Here is a 26,822-nt window from a genome sequence, read left to right as displayed (position 1 = left end):
ACAATAAGATGCGCGAATTGAAGTTATTTTCAAACAAAAAATAGAAGAAATAACAAAGGAAGTAAAGAGTATACCGTTGCGGCGTTGTTCAACAGGCACTCTCCCGAGAGAGCCTGTAATTTTTTCCTAGTTTTTCTCTGAAGCCAACGGCTTCAGGTAGTTAGTAAGTTCCCCCAGATGGGATAGCAAATTGCATTCGGTAGAGACCGAGAGAGTAATGTTCCTCCTATTTAAGGATCTTCTGAGGGGGCACCGTAACTTTGCCCCAAATTCCCATAAACTGGGGACTGGGAAGAAGAACATCTTCTTCTCGGCCGAACGCTGCCGGTGGAGATAATATGGAAGTTGTTGGTGGAAGAGTTGGTGAAGAAGGTGATAAAGCTGATGGTGTTCAAGGATGAGAGGTAGCTGCGACAAACGTAGTGCTGGTTGTTGGTTTCTCATCAACCGAAGACGGTAGGGGCCCAGTACCCAGCCTCACTGTACCGGGCACACCGACTGGGTTTGGGCAACGAGAGTTGGCATTTTCCATCATTTCAAACTCTTCCTAGAGCGACGAAACATTGTCCTTGATTGGTGTAACTAACTTAACAAGTTGATCATCGTGTTGAGATGATAAGGTTCATCGTCTTCTATGTAGAGAAGCTCCCTCATCACTAGCTTCTCCATCATCATCAATCATCACGATATCTATGACTGACCTAGGAGGAGGGCTAGTCACTACTACTCCCTGAGATGACTCGAGGGCAACAATTCGCCCTCTTATTCTTTTCCCCGGCCATGGAAGAACGCCTTTTTTTGGCTGTTTGTTCTCTAGCGAGGGACTCCGTAATGAAACACTTGAACCGGAAGTAGGCCCAGAGGCACCATTTCGAGTAAGAGCCTCCTGAAGTAGCCTCTCGGTATTGGCGGGATCAGCCAAAACATCCTCGTCGGGGACGATAACTGAGCCTGCGAGTAGACTTGATTTCAGAAAAAGAGGAGAAAAGATAGGATCAATAAATTTCCTTACATAAAAAATAGAACGAGATGAGTCTAAGTTACCACAATTTTTGGCCTTCCACCCGTATTTGAGGGTCAGTTCTTACCACGTGCCGGTTTCAGGCATAGTGACGTCCAAGATTTTCTGGATCCACCGGTCCAAGCCTTCAATCCTAGGTGGAACCCATCGAATTTCTGAAGTAGGCAAAGGATGGAGAATCAATAGAACAACAACAATAACATACCAGTATTATCCCACACCGTGGGGTCTAGGAAGGTAGTGTATATGGACCTTACCCCTACCTTGTAATGATAGAGAAGTTGTTTCCAATAGACGTTCGGCTCAGGAAAACATGAGCACCATATTAATAAAAAATACAGACAAGAAGGGACAATACCAAAAAGCCATATAAAAGCAGAATAAAAACAACAAGATAGTAAGGTGATCAACAGTGAAAGAAAACAATAGTTAGTCATAAAAATCTATTACCAATAGAAAGCGAGACTGCGTGTTAATACTACTGTTATGAACTCTCTAGACTACCTACACTACTACCCTAATCCTCAACCTCTATACGTTCCTATCAAGGGTCATGTCCTCGGTCAGCTGAAGTTGCGCCATGTCTTGCCTAATCATCTTTCCCCACCTCTTCTTTGGCCTACCTCTACCTCTCCGTAGGTCATCCAATGTCAGCCTCTCACATCTCCTCACTGGGGCATCTGTGCTCCTCCTCCTCATATGACCAAACCACCTAAACCGTGCTTCCCCCATCTTGTTCTCAATAGGGGCCACACCTACCTTGTCGCGAATAACCTCATTTTTTATCTTATCTAACCTGGTATGCCCGCACGTCCATCTCAACATCTTCATCCCTGCTACCTCCTTCTTCTGGACATGAGCGATCTTGACTGGCCAACACTGAGCCCCATACAATATCGTTGGCCTGAACACCACTCTGTAAAACTTACCTTTAAGTTTCAGTGGCACTTTATTGCCACACAAAACACTAGAAGCAATTTCTAATGAAATCAATACGAGTATGAAGAAATTTCTAATGAAAGGAATATTAAACAAGTAATTTACGAGTGCTGTTCCATGATCCCAAAAAGGATGAAGCCGTTGCCGGAATGATGTCATTGGTGGCAACTGTAATGAACCGTTCCATCCACCCATAGTCGTTGTCATCATCCATGCTAGATAATAAAGTACGATGGCAGCATTTGCTAAAATTTATCATTCCCATACGGAAGATTTTGGGGGAATAGAGATTCATCACATGAGTTAAAGATAGCTCATCTCCCGTTTCTTGGCACAAACACCGAAGACAAGCAATCGTCCTCCATGCGGATGGACTTACTTGAGCCAAACACACTTGGAAGCGGAGGCAGAACTCCGCAATAATAGAGTCAAGCTCTTCTAAGAGAACACACCTAAAGTAAAGGGATACGTGTAAAAATATGTAATACCCTCCCTGGGTAGGGCTACTCGCTCTGTTAGATCAGGAGCAACAATGTCCAAATCATGACAACAACAATCTTCCTTCACAACAAAAATATTAGAAGAACAAATGGAAGAAGGGTATCTACCAACGGCCCACATGTGAGGGATAGCCGAAGGGAATGTCTCTTCGAAGTCTTTTGTTGTAAGAAGACTTCTGAGGATGATGGAATCCACTGTTGGAGGAGCAACACCCTCATATTTGCTCTTTCTCTTTGAAGAACTGGTGTTCTTTGAAAAAGAAGCCATTTGATGAAAGAAAAGCGTTTCCGTTTAAAGGGAGCTAGAGAAAGGTTGAAAAACAAAATTTAGAAAGCTTGGAAAGTTATGGAGTATGAGTGAAGAAGATTGATGTATATAAGTAAAAGTTTAGGCGGCTAAATTTATGGTCATGATTACCTTGATAACCGGCACAAGCTATGCTGAATCGTGGGATAACGCGTATTTGGAGTATTAAATGCAGAGAGATGTGCGTCTAATCAACCGTCAGAAGCCTTTCAGAAGGAATCATAGTGATTCCCGCCAAAATAGTGTTTCTACCAACTTCCTGGTGACACAAGCTGTGTCACCGGAAAGCAGGGGGACTATCTGTATAGGGTAAAATGTGCTATGCCAAGTGTCCACTTAAAAAAATGACACGTGAAACCGAAAGCAATTATCCCGTTTGGTACCGGAAGGAATGACACTCATAAAGAGATAATAAATACATGGCATTAATAAAGATATTCCACAAATTGAATGTACTGTCTGTTACAGAGAATTTATCATTTATGTTCACTGTTATACCTTCATCAATGGACCTCATAATTGACATTAAAGAAGGGCACGATCCTAGGACCTTGTTCCCTAGACGTAGCTATAAATAGTGAGCTCTATTATCATTGTAGAGAAAACGAATTTTCTGGCAAACTAATACTATAATCTACTCAAAACTCTATACAACTTTATCTTCTTACTTTTTGTTCTTATTATCGTTGTGCCCCGGAGGCCCCGCTACCGGAACCATTATTTCTGCTATTTTGTCTTCATATCAAGGCTAATTATTACATATTCCTTCAATTATTTCTTTATTTCAGGATCAGGTTAATTCACTTGTCTAGAAATCACATATAAATTTAATTATACCATTTTACGGGCAAACAATATATATATACAAAAAAAAATATTTTTCGGTTATTATTTTGAGAGCCGATATAAAGTGTCGTTTTTAGAATAACTAATCAATTGTCCGTTTGGCCGAGCTTCTTTTTAACCAAAAGTATTTTTTTTGTCACCAAAAATGTTTTTCTTTTTAAATTAAAGTGTTTGACCAAACTTTTAAAAGGAAAAATATATTTTTGAGAGAAAGCTTAAAATCATTATCTTACCAACAAATTGGGAATCAAATATATGCAACAGAATGGCTGCAATAACTGAAACCGGGGGCGGATTTATAGGCAAAAATATGGGACATGTGAACCCATGGTCTTTCTGCAAAATTAGATATTTTATGTATATATTTTCTAAAATTTGTATAATATTAACTGTTGGCACCCATGCTCCAAGAAAGTTGAATGGTGTATTTGGTTGAAGGTTGAATTATTTACCAAGACGAATAAGGATCAATTCTCACTTAATATAGTTTTTCCTCCTTTTTTTTAGTAGTGCACCCATATATTAAAAATCCTAAATCCGCCTCTGATCTGAAACTATCCGGTTAGCAAAATAATATGATGTAACTTTTCTGTGGCTGAGATAAGTAATTGAATTTGGAGCGCTAATCTCACTCTTCGGCTTACACAGGTACCGCTCTGTGAATTAAAGGATTTATTAGGCCTGAGTTTACTGTAAGGGACTGATACCGTGAAGAGTTGCTTTGTTATGGATCTGTAACTGTTTTGTTATTAATAGCAGTTAGGTAGTAATTATTTGCAACAAGTTAATCTTTTTTATAATTTTATTGATAGTCTGTGTTATTGAGCTTCCTTGCAATGTAAAGACAATAGTGCTCTAAGAAAGCTTATAAGATCAGAGTATCCAAAAAGTGAAAATAAAGGTGCATATGAAACATAACTGAAGAAGAAAATCATGAAAAAAAGAGCAAAAGAAAAAGGATAAAGTTTCAGTTGAAAATAACTTGAACAAGATTACAAGGATATAAAGTTCCAAAAAAGATGCAAAAACATTTATTTCAAGTAGATTGTGTTAAAATTTGGCAGGTAAAAACTGCATCAAAATATGGTAAATTTAGTACATTAATGAAACTAAATCGCGACAAACTATTAACGGTCGAGTATGTACACCTACAAAATCAAACAAGATTCTAGTTAACCGTTAACATAATGGCGCGAACATACTCCTTCCTTTCAAAGACGCTAGACTACTCACTACTATAGTGATCATATTTCATAATCTTCAAAGAAAAACCATTACAAGGGTGCAATTGAAAATATGTTTATCATTTGATCCGTTCTTCAAGTATAAAAAGACTAAATGAATAGTAGAATACATACGTACCAACTATTTATCTAATAAAATATCAACGAGAATTTAGAGTAATCAATTATATTATCAAATCTTGTTAAAAGTTGATTACAGTCTCACCGGAAAAGCTACTCTAAATTACATACTTGCCCTTGGGAATAAATAGAAGGACAATAAAAATGGTGTAGTATCAGTTATTCCAACAGTTCCTTTGGTCGAAGCCCTGTGTGCCACTTCCTGCACCTCCGCCTGTGCCGCACTGGGTTCTCCCCGGCGTTCAACCAAAGGTCATTCTTCAATTGTTTCTAACCTTTTTATTTTCCTTCAGTTTTCCCTTTCCCTTTTATCATTGAATCTTTTCCCCAAATTTTAATGGTTTTCTCATTGCAGATAGTTAGATTCAAAGCATTTATCATTTATTGTTGAATGTTCTGGTTGTTGAATTGTGCCAAATATTATTTACCTTGCATATGTCTATTGAACTTATAGAAATATTGCTATAATATATGGGTAACTCTCATGTTCTATTTTGAATTAGTCAAAAGGGTTTGTTTCAATTTGTTGTTTGTAGATGATTACCATGGCTGATGTTTGATTGAACTGCATTCATGTGATTTCTGATATTTGGTTAACTGCTGGAGAACTGGCTCTTTGTTTTTGATTTCGGATAGATATCTGTCTAATTGCCAGCAGTTTCCTTTGGTGGGCAATCTATAGGCCCAAAGACTACAATTGAGGCCTGTGGCATGTCATTGTAACCTAAATTTTTTTGGACCCATCGCTATACATTATTAGTCTAGGTCAGGGCGGAGTTACAATATAGGAACTGGGTTCGCAGGACCCAAGAGTTGTGGTTCAAATCCTGTATTTGTCTTAAGAAATTCATCTCATATGCACAAACTTTTAATTTAACTCAATAACTCAAAATAACTAAAATCCTGAACCCATAAGCTTCAAATTCTTTTCAAAAAAAATAGGCTTCAAATTCTGGCTTCGCCTCTAGTTTGAGTTATTTGTTGGGAAGAAAAACTGGTGCATTATTTGATTGTATTGAAGGGTAAGGGTTAGTGGCTCTATCACAAACATCATTTGCCTTTATGCATCCACGTCAAATGGGTACACTTGTGCAGATCCTTACCTGCACCTGATACATGCCCATACCAGACCAAATGGGGCATAGCTGTTTTCACATCTTCTCACTAGATTTGATGTTCCATTAGGAAAATGATGACATGAGAACTTTTGATAGCATAGCCCTCAGGGCTTTGTTCTCGTGGTAAGAGCCCAAAACGTGATATGTAATTAGGTGCATGTCATGAGTTCGAACATGTCATAGACAAAAGCATGGTATTTAAGTGGAGAAGGGTAGAGAGGCGAGCGCAATATCCACCGTATTCTGGACCGTGCACCCTTGGCCCTCAAGAATTTCTTGGTTATGCAAGAAAAACTTTTGATAGCATATTTATATTGTCATGAACCAGATAACTGAGTGGTATTAGCGATGCAACATCTTTCTTATTATAAGACTAAACCATATTCTGAATACATGGGACCTAGTTTCTCATTAGCAATGCCCTTACTTAACTTGAAGGCATGTAGTCTCAAGTCTCAATGGATCCTGTCACTGAACCGAACTGCTATTGTAGGAGCATTATATGTTCTTTTTTTGATAAGGTAAATGATATTATTAACAAAATGGGAAAGGCTCTTGTATACATGAGGTATACCAAAAAGTAGAGAATCTGCAACAAAATATGATTCTCTACGAAAGATACAAATCATCTATACAAGTAGGAGTATCAATGGTGCACCAAAAAGCAATCAGAGACAAAAGGCTATTCCTCAAGTGTACAAAATCATCTTCAATCCCCTCAAAAGCTCTTCTATTTCTGCCTCTCCATGCGACCCACATAAGAGCTAATGGAGCACCTTCTATGCCTTTTGTTTTCTTCTTCTATGAAGGAGCACTATATAGATGACCATGAACTTGTACGCAATGGAAACAACGATGAAATTAGTATAGACTACTCTACCAAGTGAAAGCAAAAATTTAAGGAGAAATTATTGGCTAATGACATAAAAAAGTGTAACATATACTAATTGATTCTAGAAGTTATCAGAAAGACTTCCTTCTCCAATTTGAGGGACACGTGGTTTTTTTTTTCTTTCCGTTGTTCACACATGGCTTTTAAGAGTTTGAATTTGGGATATTCATCAGTTATAAATTCCTTCTGATGCATGGTCTATTACCTGTGTTCGGGTTCAGATTTCATAGATGATTTTCAGAAATCCTACTTATCTTTCCTTTTTAAGCTTGCAGTCTTCCCATATCCTTCTGTTTGAGAACTAGCATTCAACTTTATATTGATTGATTTCCTTATCTCATTGCAAGTTTCTTCTTTATGTTCAGGGAGTACAGCTGTGATAAAAAAACGCTGATACTAAATTGGATTGGATGTATAGGAGCACATCATTTTGGTAGATGTACTCATATACAAGAGAAAGATTACTTCCTTCATATTAGTGTGTGGCTCAATTGCTATGCTGATACAAAATTGTCTTCCTGGTTGCATAGAAGCTTCTTGTGCGACCTCTTTCTCATCTGAGATCACAAAGCAAGACTCATGTGACTGGGTTTCTGCCGAATCATTGAAAATGAATCCTGAAAATGATGAACGCCCTCTTCATGGCTGTAGCAAATCTAATTCAAAGGATGGTGATACTTGTTGCTTAAACATTGTAGATGGTTCACGACCTTCAACTTTCAGTGCAATGTCTGGAACTTCTAAGCCCATTGTATATCGTAGGAAAAAGTTCCGAAGAAACCCTCTCACTACTTTCTCCATTGAAACATCAGCTGAAGTTAGGCCTAGCAATGGATGTCCTTCTGAGCATTGTTCTGAGGTCCATTCAGGAACTTTTAAGGAAGACTTGGTTGCTGGAGTTGCTGTTGAAAAAGCAGCTACTGCAGCTCCTTTTCTGCTTCCTGCTGAGTGTAATAGAGGGAACCTTCTTTCTAAATCAAATTCTTGTGATGGTAGACCTGAAGTAGAAGAGCAGTGCTCTGAAGCAGCATCAAGAAGTGATATACAAAGGACTTCAGATTTTTGTGTAAATGATAGCCATTCGTCGTTGGACTTTGATTCTTCTTCATTGAAGACTGATGTGGGTGATGCCAGTGAATGCTCTTCATCTGGTGCTTTAGTTCCTGAAGGATTGGATGATAATATGCCAGAAAAGGATATATGCATAGCAATTCTTAGAGGTTATGGGTTGCTTGAGAAAGTTCCGTTTACTGAGCTCCGCATGTCCGCTAAAGCCTCTAGTACTAGTACTGACAACTGCTCTTTAATCTCATGCAAAGCCTGTGATTGTTCAGATTCTACATTGAAGATGCTAATCTGTGATAATTGTGCTGATGCATATCATTTATCTTGCTGCAATCCCCGTATAAGGAAAATACCTCGGGATGAGTGGTTTTGCCAATATTGTTTGATTAAGAAGCGAAAATTACTGGAGAAATCACCTTGTAAATCCCTAAGTGGGCCCGTCGAAACTGAAAGTTCTAGCAACTTATTGTCTGAAGGTGAATCAGGACCTATATCTCTCATGTTGAAGGACACCAGCATATATAGAACCTGCGTTCGTATTGGCAATAATTTTCAAGCTGAGGTTCCTGACTGGACAGGTCCTGTGATAGAGTATGTTCTATATATCCATTTTTACATTTTGTGGATCTTCCTGTTTACTTCAGGGAAGTGAAAATGTTGATATAGCTTTAAATGGTCTATCACATAGGCAGATAAACCTCAATGATTGCTCATCCTGTGCCTACCTTTTGTAACCGTTTGTACTTGTCATTTTCAATTGTTATGTTTTGTGGAGTTAATAATATTATTGATATGATGGGGGATCCCAACGTACAAGGTGTTACAATGTAGAGAATTTACACAAAAAACATGATTCTTTAATAAAAGAACTCACTCGCCAATTCTAACTAGGAATTGTATTAGACACACACAGAAAAAAAAAGAATCATTAATCTGTGTGAGGGAATTTGCTAATCCTTCAAAAGTCTTCTGTTTCTCTCTTTCCATGTTTCCACGTGACCGCTGAAATAGCTATTTCTCATGTTCTTCTATCTGCTTCTTCGATGGTTTTACATCACAAAATTTGATAACAGACATATTCCCACCATATGCCTTCACCTATATGCAGTCGTTCAATTCCACAATCAAGCAGTAAGTAGTTAACATCCTCTTCAGCTTGTTTCACACTAAGCACCAACTGGCATCAATTGACCTTCTTCTCAAATTCTCCACTGTAAAGATGGCTACCGAAGCTGTTTTTTTTTTTTTTTTTTTTTGTTGATGAAATAAGGTGTTTCATTAACAAAAGGCATCAAGAAGATGCAAGGTTACAAGGAAATTGAAACGCATAAATACTACTAAATGTTAGTCCTTTTACATCGTGTCATTCTAAGACAAAGGAGCTAACAAAATCCAAAAATTGGCCAGTACTAATTACAATAGCTAACTTAGGCCAGCAAAAAAGATTGAGTAAGCAGTAGCTTTGAGAGAGTGATTTGGAGTTGAGATTCCATTAAACATCTGCTATTCCTCTCATTCCATAAACACCAAAAAATAGCACCAGGGATCGTCAACCAGATCTTTTTGATGGTCTTATCAACTCTCCATAAACTCCAACTCATGTGTGCATCTCTCATATTATGTGGCATGACCCAGTTCAAACCAAAAAGACAGTAGAACATGTTCCAGAGGTCAGTAAAATAGATGGTTGACAGTTTCCTCATCCTCCGTACATAGGTAGCATCTGTTGACCAGCTGAAAACCTCTTCAGTTTAGGTTGTTTTGTGTTAAACAGGCCTCACTGAGAGCAATCCAGTTATGACAAATGACTATAATAGGTAGCTTAGTATTCCATATTAACTTCCCTGGCCATGCATCTAGCACTTGATTCTGAGTACCTATCTGTCTGTAGCATTCTTTCATTGTGAAGGTGCCCATTCTCCCCCAACATATGGTGTCTTGTTGGCTCTCATCCACGTTGAACCCCTCCACTTTTGCTAGCATATTCATCAGGGTATCCACTTCCCAGTCTTGCACTGACCTTCTAAGATGAACATCCCAATTGCTGCCATTTCTGTTCTGTGCTATGGAGGAATTTTTGTCTAGAGCAATCTGGTATAAGCTAGGATACTCATCCATGAGTGCTGTGTAGTTTAGCCATTTGTCTTTCCAGAATCTGATGTGAGCCTCATTACCTGATTTGAAAGAGATATTTTGAAAGAACTCATCCCCCAGTTCACTAATGTACTTCCAAGGACCCACTCCATAGGGCGCATTAGAACTATTAGAACCCCAGTTGTCTCTTTTACCATGCTTGGCATTGATCACCTGCTTCCAAAGGCTTGACTCTCCTGTCCCATACCTCCAAAGCCATTTCATTAGCAGACATTTTGTTGTGGACAGCTAAATCTCTAACTCGCAAACCTTCATTTAGTTTTAGCTGTGTGACTTCGCCCCACTTTATTAGGTGGTACTTATGAGTGTTGCTATTGCCCTCCCAGAGAAAGTCTCTCATGATTTTGTCCAATTGCTTTAGCACCTTCTTGGGAATAGGAAACAGTGACATGTAGTATGTTGGTATGCTATCTAGTACACTATTGATGAGAGTTAATCTGCCCCCCATAGAAAGATATTGAAGCTGCCATGAAGTTAATTTCCTCTCAAATTTTTCAATAACACCATTCCATATCTCACAATTTTTGAATTTGGCTCCCAATGGAAGACCCAAGTATGTGGTAGGTAGTGACCCAATACTGCAGCCCCTGATACCTGAGAGCTCCTCTATGTTGGGCACATGGTTGATAGGGTAAATCATACTCTATCAGGGTAAATCACATGGTTGATAGGGTAAATGATACCTGAGAGCTCTTCAACACATTGACATTCAACACATTGACATGTAACCCTGATAGAGCTTCAAAGAGGAGAAGTGTTAGATTCAGGTACATAACTTGAGATTTCTCGTCCTCACGGAAGATCAAAGTGTCATCAGCATACAACAGGTGAGAGATAGTGATTGAGTTCCCAATATCTGTGCCTATTCTAAATCCTTGAATCCACTGTAATTTTCTGGCCTTCTCCAACATCTTGCTTAGCCTCTCCATGGCTAGAATGAACAAGAATGGGGAGAGTGGATCTCCTTGCTTAATCCCTTTCTGGGTGAGAAGAAGCCTGCTGGTTCTCTGTTGACGAGCACTGAGTACTTGACTGTTGAAATGCTGAATTTGCTCCACCTTATCCATTTATCTCCAAATCCCATCTTCCTCAGTATAGAGATTAGATAAGCCCAGTTGAACTGGTCAAAAGCCTTCTCTATATCAAGCTTGCACATAATGCCAGGGTCTCCAGTTTTAATCCTCCAATCTTAAGCCTCATTGGCTATGAGTTTGATAAAGGCATTCTGGAGACTAGAGACTAGCTTGCCAATGACTTTCTTCAACTTTTCTGCTAACAACTTGGCCACAATCTTATAAACACTGCCAATAAGACTTATTGGCCTGTAATCTTTAAGCTCTATTGCCCCTTTCTTTTTAGGGATCAAGGCAATGAAAGAAACATTGCATGATCTCACCATGTAGCATTGCTAGTGGAAGTGATTGAGTGCCCCCATCAGCTCTGACTTGATGAACTCCCGAGTTTTTTGGAAAAAAACCCACAGTGAAGTCATCTGGGCCTGGAGTGTCTGGGGCACAAGATAAAATGACAGTATGTACTTCCTCCTCCTCAAAGGGTTTCTCCAGCATTTCCCTATCTTCCCCTGAGAGCCTCGCAACTTCATCAAAATTGGCAGTTGGTCTCCGCTCCTCATTTTCTGTGTACAAATTCTGATAAAAACTCAGAATCTCCTCTTTGATCTGAGCTTTATCTTCCATTATTTCATTCCCCACTTTGAGCTTATCAATATTATTGAATCTTCTGTGAGAGTTGGCTATTGTTTGGAAGTATTTTGTGTTCCTGTCCCCATCTTTCAACCATTGACATCTTGAGTACCGAAGCTGCTCTCCATGTGAAAAAGCAAACTTCCTTCAGTGCTCTCTAGATCCATCACTGAATGTTGTTTTCATCTCTGCTACTTCATTAATGTTGGACAACTCTTGGTCTGCTCATTGGACCTACCTAATGAAACTCTCTGTGCAAAGAAAGAAATCTGTGGAGATAGATTTTTGAAAAAGAGGAACTTTAGAATGTCTAGAAAATGTTAAAGCATATGGTGGCATATTCTCTGCATCTACAACTCAAACTAGTTTTTTTTTTTTTTTCTCTTATCTCATTATCTATGAATCTATACCTGCTAGAGCTAGCACATCCTTCCTTTCTGAAACTTAAGTAAGATTGCTTGAATGCTTGGTTGGATATTAATCCTTAGGTTTTCAGTTCAAAATGGATAAGCATTAGTGGTGTTTACTATGGCATATGCATGTTCAGGTTTCTCTTTATACTGGGGAAGCCTTAGAATGCTCACAGGTTTCGTGCTCCATATGTCCTGATAATTTTGCAGCCTAATATCTGAAAATCTCGCATATTGTGGAATGCTGTTAATGTTGACTGTTTTTATAATTGGTTCCTCTATTTTGCACTCTCCCTATAATTTGAGCATGCCTGCTGCTTTATTTTTGATAATGCGATTTGATGCAGTGAGGTTGATCGGTTTGAACCATTAGAAATCAGGCCTTCCAAGTATCTCAGATTGCATGTAAGTTCTACTCCTGAAATCTATTTTTTCCCATACAATTAGCTACTTAGTTCTAGGATAATTACTTACAGAATTGTATTGTTCAGGAATGCTCTTCTAACAAACCTTCAAGGTTCAGTTCTATTGGCAATTGGCTTCAGTGCCGGCAGGCCATTGAAGGTATTGGGGAATATGTGGATGGAAGTATCTGTGGGAAGTGGCGTAGGTAATCAGCTGACTCATTGCACTTTTTAGTAGTGAATGTTTCTTTGCTCCAGCTTTAGATTTTTCAAGTGGATGTTGTTAATTTTGGACTGTTTCTTTGAAATTGTTTTAGCTCTCGGAAATGGACACCAATTACATTGTTTTGAGCAGATTAATTTGCATGTGTTCCCTCTATTCTTTTCTCTCTGTTAATGGGAAGGAACACTAGTGAGGAAAATGGACTAGTGAAGACGGAATTTGGTACCTCAAAGTCTCAAACAATTCAGATATCTAGGCTCGTTCCACGAGAATTGAATGATAAATGAAGATGTTATACATAGATTAAAATTTGGATAGTGAAATAGAGAATGTCACTGGGGTATCATTGTTGGGAAGCGTGTCAGGCTAATAGAAGGGAAAAATATTAGAAGAGAATAACAATAAATTGCACAAGACAAGATAAGATTTACGTGGTTCGGCAACTTTTGTCTCTTCCACAACCACGTAAAGAATAACTTTATTGATACTGAGAGAGAAAGAAGAATGTGAGGGATGATTTGCAAATGAAGAGAAAAGGCCCTTTTATAGGCAGAGGGTCTGCTAAAAAAAGTTTCAGCAAATTTAAAAAAACATTACGACACCACAGTTTGTGAGCTGATTCTTCTTTCACATTTTTGCAGCCCACCAATTTTGCTTTTTCTTTCTTCTCTCTTTTACTTTCTTTTCATTCTTACTTTTTTTCTTTGTCTTTTCCACTTCTTTTTGTATTTTTTCTTTTTTTCTTTTACAATGAATAGGATTTGTACCCATCAATCATGTGATAGGAGGATGTCTACCGAATAAAAGGCAAGTTCTGTAGAACAGTTATTAGAGCGTCAATGTTATATGGGAGTGAATGTTGGGCAGCTGAAGTCCAACACATCTACAAGAAGAGTGTCACAATAATGTGTATGCTAAGATAGATGTGAGGTCACACAAGATTAGACAAAATAAAAAATCACTACATTCGTCAAAAGGTGCGAGTAGCACGGATCTCCGGATGCTCCGGTGCGTAGGTGTGAAATCATGATGAGTTAAGGTGTTAAAAAGGAATGAGGTAGACCTAAAATCAGAGTTTTTGGCAAAAAACATCCCTTAACTATAGCTCAAACCTAAGGTACATCCTTGGGTTACCTCAGTAAACAAAAAACATCCCTATATTATCTAAAAGGTGGCAAAAATCATCCCTCCGTTAACTTTTGTAAAAAAAACTAATACCATCAGCAAAAAAAAATGTCAAACTCGTGCCTATCCCCCGTAATTTTCCCATTCTGCCCCTTTCATCTTCTACCTTCAGCGAAGCAGAGGCTTCTAAGCACCCAAACCTTCATCATTTGCCCCCAAATGGCCAAGGAGTGAGACCCCACATTATCACCCTCCCTCCACAAATGACTGCTTCTTCACACAGACACCTCCCGAGTAGCTCGTTGGACAGCTCTATCAATCCATTCGCCCTTGTGAAAGCAGGGCCTAGTGTTAGATCGATGTGCAGTGACAGCTGCATCTTGATTTTGCCATCCTGAAGGCAAATAAGTTTTTTCTTGCACACAGATCTCTAGCTCTCTCTGTTTTTCCCTTTGAGTTATTCTTAATTAGAGAGTGTTGTATTGCATGTGGTATCCTCTTAAAATCATTTTGCTTCCGGTATATCTTGTTTTTTAATTAGCTAAAATTGATCTAGAAGTGCAGTCTTTTACAGGGAATTTATGAGAAAAAAATCGGACTCAAAGTTGTCTTAGTTATTTCAGTGAGTTTTTGCTTTCCCCATAAAACATGCACCAATGTTATACCAAAAAGTTTCTGGACTCTCTGTTCAGACAAAAAAGGTACAGAACAAGTCACATAAAAGAATAATTTCAATACCCAGAAAGAAAAAAAAAATAATTGCAGTATGATGCATCTTGTTTACATAACATTCAGTGGGGGAAAAAATTGCTAACAAACATCAGTGTTAACTTTTTCCATGTCTATTTATCTAGTAGAATTGGTGCCACCAATCATCTGGAACAATGTCGTCTCCTCCGTTGGCGCAAGTTCAACGAAACCTTTTATGTGATTACTTCCGCTTCTTCAACGGAGAACTTTCTTAGAAGTAGATCAACTCTGCATCAGTAGGGTAAAATCGAACACTAGGAAGCGTGATACCATCGACATGGTTTTTAATTACGCATAGAAAAATTTAAACAAGGAGACAAGAATCGCAAGAAACCAACAACCCTTCAATGATCTGCAACTATTCTCTCAATGAGTCAGGGATTGACTCTGCTGTAAAAATACAGAGAGAACAAAGAATTAGAGTGTTGTGAAAGAAAATTTAAATTCGCAGTGAAAACAAAGAGAAGAAAGAATTACTCCTATGAAATTAGGAACAAATACAATGGCGATAGCCGATAGCTAATTACACTAGGCCCTGCTTCCACAAGGGCGAATGGATGTTCAACGAGCTACTCGGGAGGTGCCTGTGTGAAGAAGCAGTCTTTTGCGGAGGGAGGGTGATAATGTGGGGTCTCACTCCTTGGACATTTGGGGGTAAATGACGAAGGTTTGGGTGCTCAGAAGCCTCTGCTTTGCTGAAGGTAGAAGATGGAAGGGCTAGAATGGGAAAATTTAGGGGGAGAGGCACGTGTTTGACATGCTTTTTTGCTGATGGTGTTAGTTTTTTGACAAAAGTTAACTGAGGAATGATTTTTGCACCTTTTAGATAATATAGGGATGTTTTTTGTTTACTGAGGTAACCCAAGGATGTACCTTAGGTTTGAGCTATAGTTAAGGGACGATTTTTGCCCAAAACTCCCTAAAATCATATGAAAGGAAGTTCGCTTGAAAGACCTACGATCTCTTAGAATTAATGCAGGGTTTGGGAAAGATAGGACACAATGGAACAAAAAATTTATATTAGGCAATGCCAATTCGTTAGGAATATTTTCTTAGTCATGTTAATACGTATACTTTAGGTTCTTTGCTTTCCGGGAGTCTTTTAGCCATATTAGAGGTTCTTATGTCAGTAGAAAATATAGAGATGTTACATAGTACATCTAGTTTTGTATTGTATAATGTTAACTTGAGATGAATTTAAATGAGGAACATGGTCATCGAGGATTCACATAGCTGACCCCAACTTATGTGGGACTGAGGCGTAGTTATTGTTGGCAAAGACTGAAGTTTCTTCCATATTAAATATTTCTAGAAATTGGTTCTTGCCCATCTAAGTTCCCTTGTTGATGGAGTAGTTCCCATGCACCTTTCTGGGGTCGCCTGACCACAACAAGATTAGTCTTACATGTATCCTTTCTAGTCACACCGCTATTCAAATGGAAGAAAGTCCCTGAGCATATTCATTCATCAGCAAAGCTATCCTATTCCTTCAGAGCCCTTTTCCTTCTGTTCGTCTATAGTCAAAAGCTCAAAATGGATAGACTTGCCACCTTCTCAGTTTTCCCCAAAGCATATGGATGCTAGGAAATGTTTCTTCCCATCTTTCTTCAGAATTATTCTAATCTTTTTCTGGAAATGCTATCTCTTTGACTATTGTTATATATCCTCCATTAGGTCAAGTTGTTCTTGTTGCTATAGGAGGTAGTGGCATTTTCTCTTCAAGAGACACATGTTACTTTACCCAAAATTTACTCCACCCTCTACCAAACCCATTCTATTGGATTCTCACATTCCAGTTTGCAGCTTCCCTCCCAATTAGAACTCCAAGCACCAACCGCCAAAATCCCTATTCTACTTTACTTATCCCGTAGAAGGCTATTTCATTTTTTGAGTTGCTTGAGCAAGTTAACCACCCACTTCAATTCTTCATTCGTCAAGAAAAATTTGCCATAAGTCATGACGCCTCTGATCAACAAATATCCTCCCCTGCAACTTGATAGCCCTCCTGAATCTCAAAGTTTTCCTCTCGACCCACGTTGTAAGACACATGAGATTAAGCTGTATCAGTAGCTTGATAAGAAAAGTGCTGAGATCAGTGATAAGTGAAAGTGGTTGTAGAAAGGGAAGTTCCCATATGAAAGCACCCAAGAGTGTGACGTAGTGGTGAATGAAGTGGGTGCAAACCTTGGGAACCGGGGTTCAAATCTCAGTTGAGACAAACTCTGTGTAAGCTTGGTCGGCAAAATTGCTCGGCACTGTGTTGATGGGAGATAGCAGGTACATGGTGTGATAGTCTAGGTGCACGCAAACTGATCTGGTCTGGTCAGTACCATATAATTAAAAAAATAGGGAAGTTGCCATATCAAGGCATCCTGGATAACTCCTATCTCTTTAATTTCCATTCACAATTCACTGGGATCATGTAATTTGTCTTTTCTTTTGTTGGAAATATTCATGATATTTTGGTTTTGTGTTAATTTTCATCCATTAGGATGCCTAATCTGCAACTTGGTGTTATCATGTCAGGGCCCCACTATTTGAAGTTCAAACAGATGACTGGGAGTGCTTCCGTGCTGTCCTGTGGGATCCACCTCATGCAGATTGTGCTGTACCTCAAGTATGTGAGTTTTCAGTCCAAATATTGTGTTCTACATCCTGTCTTCGAGTAAACTCGTTTACTTGCTTTATTCCTTCTAGATTGCGGTTCCACTCTCCTTTCTTGCTTTGGTTAGAGATGGTTCTTTTTCATTTTATTTTTGTTAGTTGGAGAACTATTTTCTTGTTAGGATTAAGGCTTTTGATTCCAAAGTTGTCTAGTTGTTTCACAGGTTTTATGCTGGTTAATGAAAGTAAGAAAGATTTACATCTTTGAGTTTATGTTTGAAGAATCATGCAAGGTGCTTATAGCTTCAGTATTCTTCGCCAACTATGATCTGCGGGGAGATATTTGTGTTTTACTGTAATAGCAAGTGTAAACATTTTTGGACTAGTATATTTGTTTGATCATCTTGCAAAACTGTTCTTCCTTCCCAAAAAATGGAGGTTTATGCAGAATCAGATAATACCTAACTAATTTTGACTTTGACTCTTATATCTTCGTAATGACAAAGCCATTGATAATCTGAATGATTTTTCCCAGAAGCACAGTATATGCGTATTGAAAATCCTACAGGTGCCAGAACATTGATATAATTACTTGCTGCTCTCTTTTACTGCTCTTTGGGTTGTTCTTTTGCCATATTCCCATTTCACTGAGATCCATCCTTATTAATATTCCTTAAATTGCTTTTTAATTGCTGTTCATTGTCTCACTCACTCTCAGGAACTAGAAACAGAGGATGTGCTAAAGCAATTGAAGTATATAGAGACGGTATATCATGAAACCTTGTTATTGCATTCTTTTCCCGTTTCGGCAAAGAAATCATCTCACTATATACTTTCTTTTGAAAGAGGTGTAGTTATAACTAATGTTGCCAAGATCAGATCCAATCAGCCACAATTATATTTACTACCAAGAAAATTTTGTTGTGCCACATTCTTCTAAAACCAAAAGATTTTCCAACTGCAGTTGTATATCTCAAATATTTTCATTACATTATCTTCTTAGTATATGTGCTAATGCAAATTCATGGAACTTTTCTAATGTGTGTACTCGATGTGGTTTTTGCAAGCTATCGTTTTCTGAATTCTGCTGTCTCTGCCTCTTGTATACCGAGGTTTTCCATTTGTTATTAAAATTGTTTTTAGTTGAAGAAATTTTTTCTAAGTTTTTCTTTTTGGTGATTGTATTATATGCTATCCATCTTTTCCTTTTTATTTTCTAGTGGAGTAAGGTCTCATGGTCCAACAGACTACCTCCCTGTGCACAACTGTAACACAGCAGGATTCTGGCCCCTTATCGCTTTTAAACAGCTCAAATTTTGAGAAACTAGGATTTACATTTTCCAGAATATGGTTTCTTGAGACAAGGAAAAATAAGCTGGGTTTTGGTAATGAGTTGCTTTATGCTTATCAACTGTTAATTGCATGCCCAAAGATAGGAGATCTGCGCACCCTCATTAAGAAAGTTTTGTATCTAAAAAGTTGTTTTAATTATTTTTATTTACTAATTTTATTCCTTTGTGAACAGAATATCTGAATTATCAGAAAAAGGGGGAACCAAAATTTAAGTAGTCGTAGTGGATCCTTGTTCTACAAATGATCTGTGCCATTTTTTCCCTGATAAATTTTGTTCAGTGTGCATTGCAATACTCTCTAGACCGACTTATTAAGATATATAACATTGAACCTAGTGTTGTTCTTCTATTTAGTTGAAACCCCGGCTGGCGGTTAAGAGGCGCAAATTGGTTCAAACCTCGGGTGCTAGCTCACGGTGCTTCACAGAGAATTGAGAAGATACAGGCTTCATGTACGGAAATGTTCATCTTGTACATTTAAGTATACAAATTTTGGACATTTGAATTTGTACTACATGAGATTCTCATCACAGCACACTGATGCAACTGCTTCAGAAACATATTGTGCAATTTAGAAGGTGCAGTGAATCAATCAGCTGCAACTCGATTTGAGTTTTCCTGGCCACACTTCATCTCTTAGTCCATCTATATATTATCTTTATGGGGCATTTACTTTTTGCATTGTGAGGGCTGACAAATTAACATTTCAGGTGCGGTGAAGTCACAAATTAACTCTATATGTTCTCTTCATCCTTGTGTTACACTCCTGATATGCCTTGATGAATTCGTGAGGCCCTGATTTGTGATTGCAGAGTAGAGAGCAGGTGTGGGGAAGGCAAAGTGAGAGCAAGATAAGGGGAAGGGGAAATTTTACTTGTAATGACTTTATGTTGGTGCTTTTTGGTTTCTATTTTTTCCATCTGGTATAGGTAGTTTTATGAATAGGAACCTACTCTAGGGTATTTTGTTGAACAGCAGAATTTATTTGCAGCTTCCAGCGGAGCAACCTTCTTCTCTCTTGAGTTTGTGGTAGCTGTTCCCTGAACGTCTGGTATCTCTGAGTCACTCTTCCAGGTTAGGAACTTATGGTTGTGCACTGCAGCGCGAAAAAAAAAAAGAGGTCTCCAGAAATTGTAAGAGGGGCTTCTTTCAGAATTTCATCAGTTTTGCTTGTGGTTCATTAATATTTGTTACAGTATATCTTGAAGGCCAATTTTAACCTGTGGAAGAAATGATCTGTGTATCATTAGAGCCAGTAAAACACAAAGGCAAGAAAGAGAACATAGATGCACATCGGGCATTTCATTTGTAATTTGTATCGATTAGTAGTAAATATATACAAACGGTTAGCACCTGTATCAGGGAGAAATTAAAAATTAGCCAGATTTATAAGTGGTCATTCAAAAATAGCCACAGTTTAATGAGATGATTGCCATAAGTATGTTTATCAGATTATTTAAAAATAAATTATAAATAACTACGTAAGTTAGTAAACAATAATTTGTAAATATTCCACGTACGGGAAGTTTAAGGTCACACTTAGTGATTATTTTCATGATAATTCTATTCTTTTAATGTTTATTGTTTCCGAAATTTATGATTTAGATACTGTTGGCAATCTGATTATTTATCTAGTATGTTAGAAAGTTTTTTCAAAAACTTCAGCTTATTTAGTGCTGAAGTTTTTATAAATGAACTAAATAACTTTAGCATCTTCTGCTGAAGTTTTTGAAAAAGCTTAGTGACAAATCTAATGAATCCAGGACAAAAAAACTTCAGCTTATTTAGTGCAATTACAAACAAAAACTTCAGCAAATAAAGAACAAAACTTCAGCTACTATGCTTAAGTTCAACAATTACATACAAAAACTTTAGCAAATAGAGAACAAAACTTCAGCTACTATGCTTAAGTTCAACAATTACAAACAAAAACTTCAGCACATTTGGTTCAGCAATTTTTGCTACTTCAAACCCGTCTACTAGAATGCTGAAGTTTTGCGTGATTGCCTTTGTTACTTCAGCCCTGTATGCTGAAGTTACGCGAAAAAGTGGGTACGTTTGCAATTTTTTTGCAAAGCGGGCACAAGTTAAAATGTGACCCAAAAAGCGGGTATAGATGCAAATGTCCCGCTCCAATCTACAGTATATTATGTTGGAACTTTCCGCGTGTTGGAGTTCCAGCATAATATGCTGGAAGTTTATACACAGGTGCACCGATCTCCAGTATATTATGCTGAAATTCTCCGTGTTGCAGCAAAATAGTTGCTATTTTTTAATGACTTTACAAACGCTGGCTATTTTTGAATGACCAGTTCGAAAACTGGCTAGCCCGTACTATTTTTACCCTGTGTCATCATTAAAATAGCACGGTCTAGCCAGTTTTCGGACTGGTCATTCAAAAATAGCTAGCGTTTGCCAAGTCATTAAAAAATAGCCACTATTTTGGTGCAACAGAGACCGGTCAGCATAATATACTGGAGTTCGGTGCACCTGTGTATGAACTTCCAGCATATTATGCTGGACCGGTATACTTTGCTGGCTCCAGTATAATATACTGGAGACTGGAGCACCGGTGCTCCAAACTCCAGTATATTATGTTGGACCGGTATATTATACTGGAGCTCATTTTCCGGATTGGAGTCCAACATAATATACTGGAGTTTTAGTCCAGTATATTATGCTGGAGTATTTTTTCGGATTTTAAACAATGTTTTCGTTCAGATTTATCTTTATATGAAAAGTGGCTAAATTTCGATTATTTTTGAAACTGTGGCTATTTTTGAACGATCATTTGTAAATCTGACTATTTTTTAATAGCTGTGTAGTTTCCTTTCATCTGAAATACTTAAATTTGATTAAATAACGTTAAAAACATAGCCCTTCCCATGTCGGGCATATTCTTTCGACATGATCCATTATGTGCGAAGTACTGGTAAGTTTCTTGGGGGAAACTGAAATCTAGAATTTTTGCGTAAACTTATACCATCTTGACAAGGGTTGTGATAAACGAAAAGGTTGCGATAATTTATGTTTTCAAGACTTATATTGACGAAGTACTTAATCTTTTGCACCTATGATTTTCTCACTTTTTTCTGTTTACTTCTCTTTTGCCTCAATATTTAATATTCAGGTATATTTTATAGAATAAAATGAAATGATAGAAGAAAATCACAAAAAAAAAAAAAAAAAACAAGAATGGTGAATGAGAGTGGGTGATCAGAACTGGTATTGAGCATTCTTCGCTCACTTGTGGGGCAAATGAAAGGGAATTTCTTCAAAAGGACTGTCCGTTGAGAGGACACTCAAATTTAATCGTCCCCACCCAAGTTGGAAAGAGAAAAAACAAAAGGACATTGCACTTGGCTTTTTGCTCTAAGGTATGTATTTACTCGCATCAAGTGATTACACTAAACTAAATAATTTAACTTTAAAACAAGTAAAAATACATAGTATCACTTAATTATGGTTAAGTAAAAATTGTGTATGAAACTCTGTACAAAAAACGTGTGTTCCATTCATTAGTTTTAGTGTAACCAACGCAAGCCATTTGGAGTATAGTTAGGCCAATTCACTTGTGTAAGAGACTGCCCATCAAAATCCAACAGTACAACCATAAAGAAATGATCGGGAGTATTGTATGTGCAAATTTCCTTTTAGCTAATAAGCCCGTGGAGATTCGCCCCAGTCACATTAGGCACTATCTCATGTTACCAGACACAATATTACTTGTCCATAAAACAAAACGTTGTTGAATATAACGCAGTGAGGAAATTTGGAGATATCCATATAGAGCAGTTAAGAGATTTGAACATACAACTGTTTAAGAGGAAACACAATATATCATTTCTCCACTGAAATAGAAGCAAACTATACAATACATCCCAATTCATCAACTTAGTGGCATTTTCTTGAACATAAAGTACATACAATAATAAAAGAATTGTATAGTCCTGAGCAACAATGATTCAGCAGGAAAAATAATAATTTGAAAATCTAAACTGTGGAAAAGAATACAGCATGAAGGTATTAGCAAGACCTTCACATTCTAAGCTCCTTCAGCTTAATGAGCCATGTCGAAGCTGATTGAGGTTATAGTGAAAGTAACTATAGACGCATGTGACAAAAAATGGAAAGAATTCAGGCCTATAACAGTCCAGACGTTACGATCAAGTCTCTTTTGTTTTGGATCTCACCTTCCATTTTGATTGACGAATTGTGAAAAATCATCTATTCCAGATGTCATGGCATCTGTTGCGGATTCACTCTCTTCTTCTTTGTTTTTTGAATCAACATGAGTCTCGTCTTCTGAATTTTCAGTTCCTCTCTCTTCAACTGTCTCCAGAGCACGAATATCAGAAGCAGAGTCTTCCCCTGCATTCTTCCGCAGCCAAGCCTCATGGAGTTGTAACACGTATTCCAGATGCCATAGAACTTCTCCCATTGTTGGTCTGCTCTTCCCCTCATCCGCTAGACATTTCTCAGCAATCTCTCCAAATTTCATCAATGATTCTGGGGAATAATTTCCTGCAAGTTGTGGGTCAACGATGGTTTCAAGTTTTCTTTGTCGTTGAAACCGCATCGCCCATTCTGCAAGATTGATCTGATCTCTTGGTAAGCTTGGATTTATAACAGGGCGCGCACAGAGGACTTCAAACAGCACAACACCAAAGGAGTAAACATCAGATTTCTCAGTCAACTGCTGCCGCCTGAAATACTCAGGATCCAGATAACCAAAACTTCCTTTCACTGCTGTACTAACATGAGTATGCTCCAACGAAGGGCCAGTTTTAGATAGCCCAAAATCTGCCATTTTCGCTACAAGATTCTCGTCTAACAATATGTTGGTTGTCTTGACATCCCTATGGATGATCCCACGCTCTGACCCTGTATGAAGGTAATGCAGACCACGAGCCGAACCAATGCACACCTCTAGTCTTTGCTTCCAACTTAGAGATGGTAGATCGCTGCCAAAGAGATGACCCCTTAGTGTTCCGTTGGCCATGTACTCATAGACCAAAATCATTTCATTCTGTTCATCACAGAAACCTATCATGGAGACCAAATGCCTATGCCTTAGCTTAGAAAGCATTTCGATTTCTGTCTCAAATTCTTTCAGACCTTGCTGAGATTGAGGATTGGCTCGTTTGATTGCACCAAGGGTGCCATCATCGAGCTCTGCTTTGAAAACCTTACCAAATCCTCCCACTCCAATCACTAAGCTCTCGTCGAAGTTGTTTGTGGCTGCTTTAATATCTGCTAGAGTAAACCGCCTTCCAGATCTTAGAGTCCCAAGACTTTGATATTGTATTGATCCCTTACCATTACCATTACCGGTGCTAGTCACAGCAGCTCCGTGAAGGAATAAAGGCCTCCATCCAGCTTCGCCTTTCTTCGTGTTGTCTTTGCTTCTCCGCCTTCTACATAGACGTATAATCAGCATGATTAAACCTGCAACAATGACAATAGATGCAATACCTGCTCCAATTCCTACCCAAAGGATTAAATTTTTCGAAGTTGTTTTTTCTGGAACATCCTCATATTTCTGCACATACGCAAGATTACCATTCCGACTCAACTTGAAAACCTCCAAACCATTCAAAAGAGCATCAGTGCCTGCAGAACCAGTTGTTGTATCGGGACCAAGTTGCACCCAAAGGCTGCTGCTTTTCGAGGGCATCACATCAAAGTAATCCTCATGGTACGCCTTGTTCATTCCCCCAGCTCGTGAGAAAATGTCATAGTTGTCAGCAGCAGTTTTGTTATTTATATAGATTTTGAAGATCCTTTGATTTGGTTTATTATAGTCAAACTCACAGAAATGTAAGCGCACAAGGTAATCAAAATCCGGATCCACTTCCAATTTCCACGACATGTTCAACCGCTTCTCCATGACATCTGTGTTGCTCATAATTCTTGCTGTTTCATACACAAGAAGAGGCGCAATAGAGGTGTCGTTTGGGGAAGCATAGGTAATGTTGGAATGGTTTTTGGCTTCTGCACCTGCATCTGCAATGATCATATAGCTTGAATCCGCCTCCCACATCCTCCTCAACCCTGAATCTCGAGTAGATTTAATTGCTGAACCACCAACGTTCAACCTGTACATAGTTTGAATCCCTCGTTTACTCAAATTTAAAGAACTGTTAGCACCATTGCCACCGACTTTACTGATGGAGTCAACAAATAGCCTATCAATCACAGGGATTATCTCTATGGCATTAACAAATCCAAAAGAACCTTTTTTGGGAATAAACTCGAGCACACAGACATTAATATCGGAAGTCACAAAATACTCCTTCACCAGCGAGAAAACACTAGAGTTGCCTCCGGAACTTTGCAAGTACGAATTCTTGTGCAAAATCTCACCAGCAGCATTAAACTCCGAAACCAACTTCAAACCATTTGCAGCAACAGCAAAGTAGGACTCATTCACATCATGACTCCCGAATGAAAAGGGATAGAAATGGAGTCTGAGGAAATAACTACCAGGTGCTATTTGGAAAGTATAGTTAACACTTTCATCAAAAAATCTGGCAGTTTTATAGAGTGGCTCAAAAGGTGAATCACCATTAAATGAAGCAGTTGTTGCCTCAATACCAGGTGAACTCAAAGTGACATTGTTGCCATGGGCAGAATCTCCTATCCATTTACTACCATCTACATTCACACTGGCATTTGTCCCACAATTTATCAAAAAAGTCTTTGTTTGAGCTTCTCCAATTTCAACAAACACAACTAATATCAAAACAAGAAATTGCCCAAACACCTCTCTGCCTTTAACTTTCATAACTCACTATCCCAATACACCCCGCCAAGTTATATACACTTTTTCAAGCTCAGCTTCAAAACTGCAACAACCAATAATTTGTTTCAAAACTAGAGAAATTTTCAAATATGAAAAATACCCCAAGGTTCAATCATGTCAATCACTTTCTACCCCAAAATAAAACAACCAATATATCTTTATGCTTAAACCTTGTAAAATCAAAAGTGGAGCATAAACATTAAGAAAAAGAATACCTTCATCAATCTCTTATAGGCAACTCAGAGCTCAACAACATGGGAAAATAACCAAAACCCACAAAGAAAATGTCTTCAAAATGAACAGCTTCAGCTCAGAAAAATAAAAACCCAAATCAGCAAGCAGATCTGAAACCAAGAAAATGGTCAAAAGCTTGAATTTTGGAGACAATGGTAATCAAAAAAGAAAAGATTTTTTTTGTCAAGAATGGAGATGAATGAGTCTAAGGACAGATTACCTAAAAATAGTGATTATAGGGAAAAGAGCTCCTATTTTAGTTTTTTTGTTTTCTGAGAAAAAAAAAAGAGGAGAAGGGGAACATGGGTTGGCTGGAGTTGTTTGAAACAGACTGGAAACATTCATATATTGAACTGTCTGTCTTTTTCTGTTTTCTTTACCACCATATCTGCAGTACTACTATTTTATTACTCCATCAGTATTTGTTGTAACTGCTGTAACACCCATTCTAGAAGTAGCCTTAAAAATAAATACTTTATTTGATATAATTTATTATGGCCACTTTAGTGCTTTTTTAGCTTTTTTGTGATTTATAATATTTAACTTTTTCAAATATTAAAAAAAAAATAATTTCTTCTTTCCAAAATTATTTTCGAAGTAAAAAGTCTCGGAATAGTTTGTTATATTTTTAATGAGTAAATTAAAATTAATATTAAACAATAAATTCATCACTTAAAATGGACGGCAAAGAGTACACTTTCAGTTTATTTTGCCGTATTCTTTATAATTTACAGACAAAAAAAGAATTGGCAGGATTTTTGTTTAAGCAAATTTGAAGCGGGGACTTCGAAACCACTTGCAGTTTAACACGTCACGACTTGGCTGTTAGTTTAAAAGGATTAAATGTGTCTCTATGTAATTCGAAATTGCTTAATTTCGTCTTAGACTTTTAGCTTATTCATATCATTATTATAATTATAATTAACAAATTACCTCTCATTTGTCCTTTTTATTAATAGCAATTTAACTTGAAAAGAGTGAAGCAAATTTTTCGAGAAAAGAGGTC

The 26,822-nt window shown here is 37.9% G+C and overlaps 2 protein-coding genes across 10 annotated transcripts; one reads left to right on the top strand and one right to left on the bottom strand.

The window, feature by feature from the left end:
- The first annotated feature begins 5,038 nt into the window (after positions 1-5,038).
- Positions 5,039-20,009, top strand: LOC107768652 (uncharacterized). 9 transcript variants are annotated; one of them, XR_012708001.1, is made up of 9 exons: positions 5,043-5,229; positions 7,353-8,643; positions 12,667-12,724; positions 12,811-12,929; positions 17,348-17,438; positions 18,144-18,191; positions 19,132-19,229; positions 19,333-19,487; positions 19,590-20,009. XR_012708001.1 is itself a non-coding variant. In XM_016587779.2 (8 exons), the coding sequence occupies exons 2-7, from the start codon at positions 7,484-7,486 to the stop codon at positions 19,210-19,212; spliced, it is 1,557 nt and encodes a 518-aa protein (XP_016443265.2). In that variant the 5' UTR covers positions 5,043-5,229; positions 7,353-7,483; the 3' UTR covers positions 19,213-19,229; positions 19,488-20,009. The 9 variants fall into 9 exon arrangements, 5 of the variants coding, with proteins under 5 accessions (XP_075106235.1, XP_016443267.2, XP_016443265.2 ...); XR_001644200.2 differs by having other exon boundaries at positions 5,044-5,229; positions 19,132-19,487; positions 19,590-19,653; positions 19,769-20,009; XM_016587779.2 differs by lacking the exon at positions 19,333-19,487 and having other exon boundaries at positions 19,488-20,009.
- Positions 20,010-22,596: 2,587 nt separating this feature from the next.
- LOC107815464 (putative receptor-like protein kinase At1g30570) lies at positions 22,597-26,236 on the bottom strand. Its single transcript, XM_016641048.2, has 3 exons — positions 26,037-26,236; positions 25,798-25,926; positions 22,597-25,625 (listed from the first exon to the last, which is right to left on the bottom strand). Exon 3 carries the CDS (start codon positions 25,562-25,564, stop codon positions 22,967-22,969), a length of 2,598 nt encoding a protein of 865 aa, XP_016496534.1. The 5' UTR covers positions 25,565-25,625; positions 25,798-25,926; positions 26,037-26,236; the 3' UTR covers positions 22,597-22,966.
- Between the last annotated feature and the right edge of the window lie 586 nt (positions 26,237-26,822).

The sequence above is a fragment of the Nicotiana tabacum genome, chromosome 3 (assembly GCF_000715075.1).
Source record: "Nicotiana tabacum cultivar K326 chromosome 3, ASM71507v2, whole genome shotgun sequence".
NCBI classification, from domain to species: Eukaryota; Viridiplantae; Streptophyta; class Magnoliopsida; order Solanales; family Solanaceae; genus Nicotiana; species Nicotiana tabacum.
The sequence above is the reverse complement of the archived record's forward strand: the minus strand, read 5'-3'. Positions and strand labels throughout refer to the sequence as shown.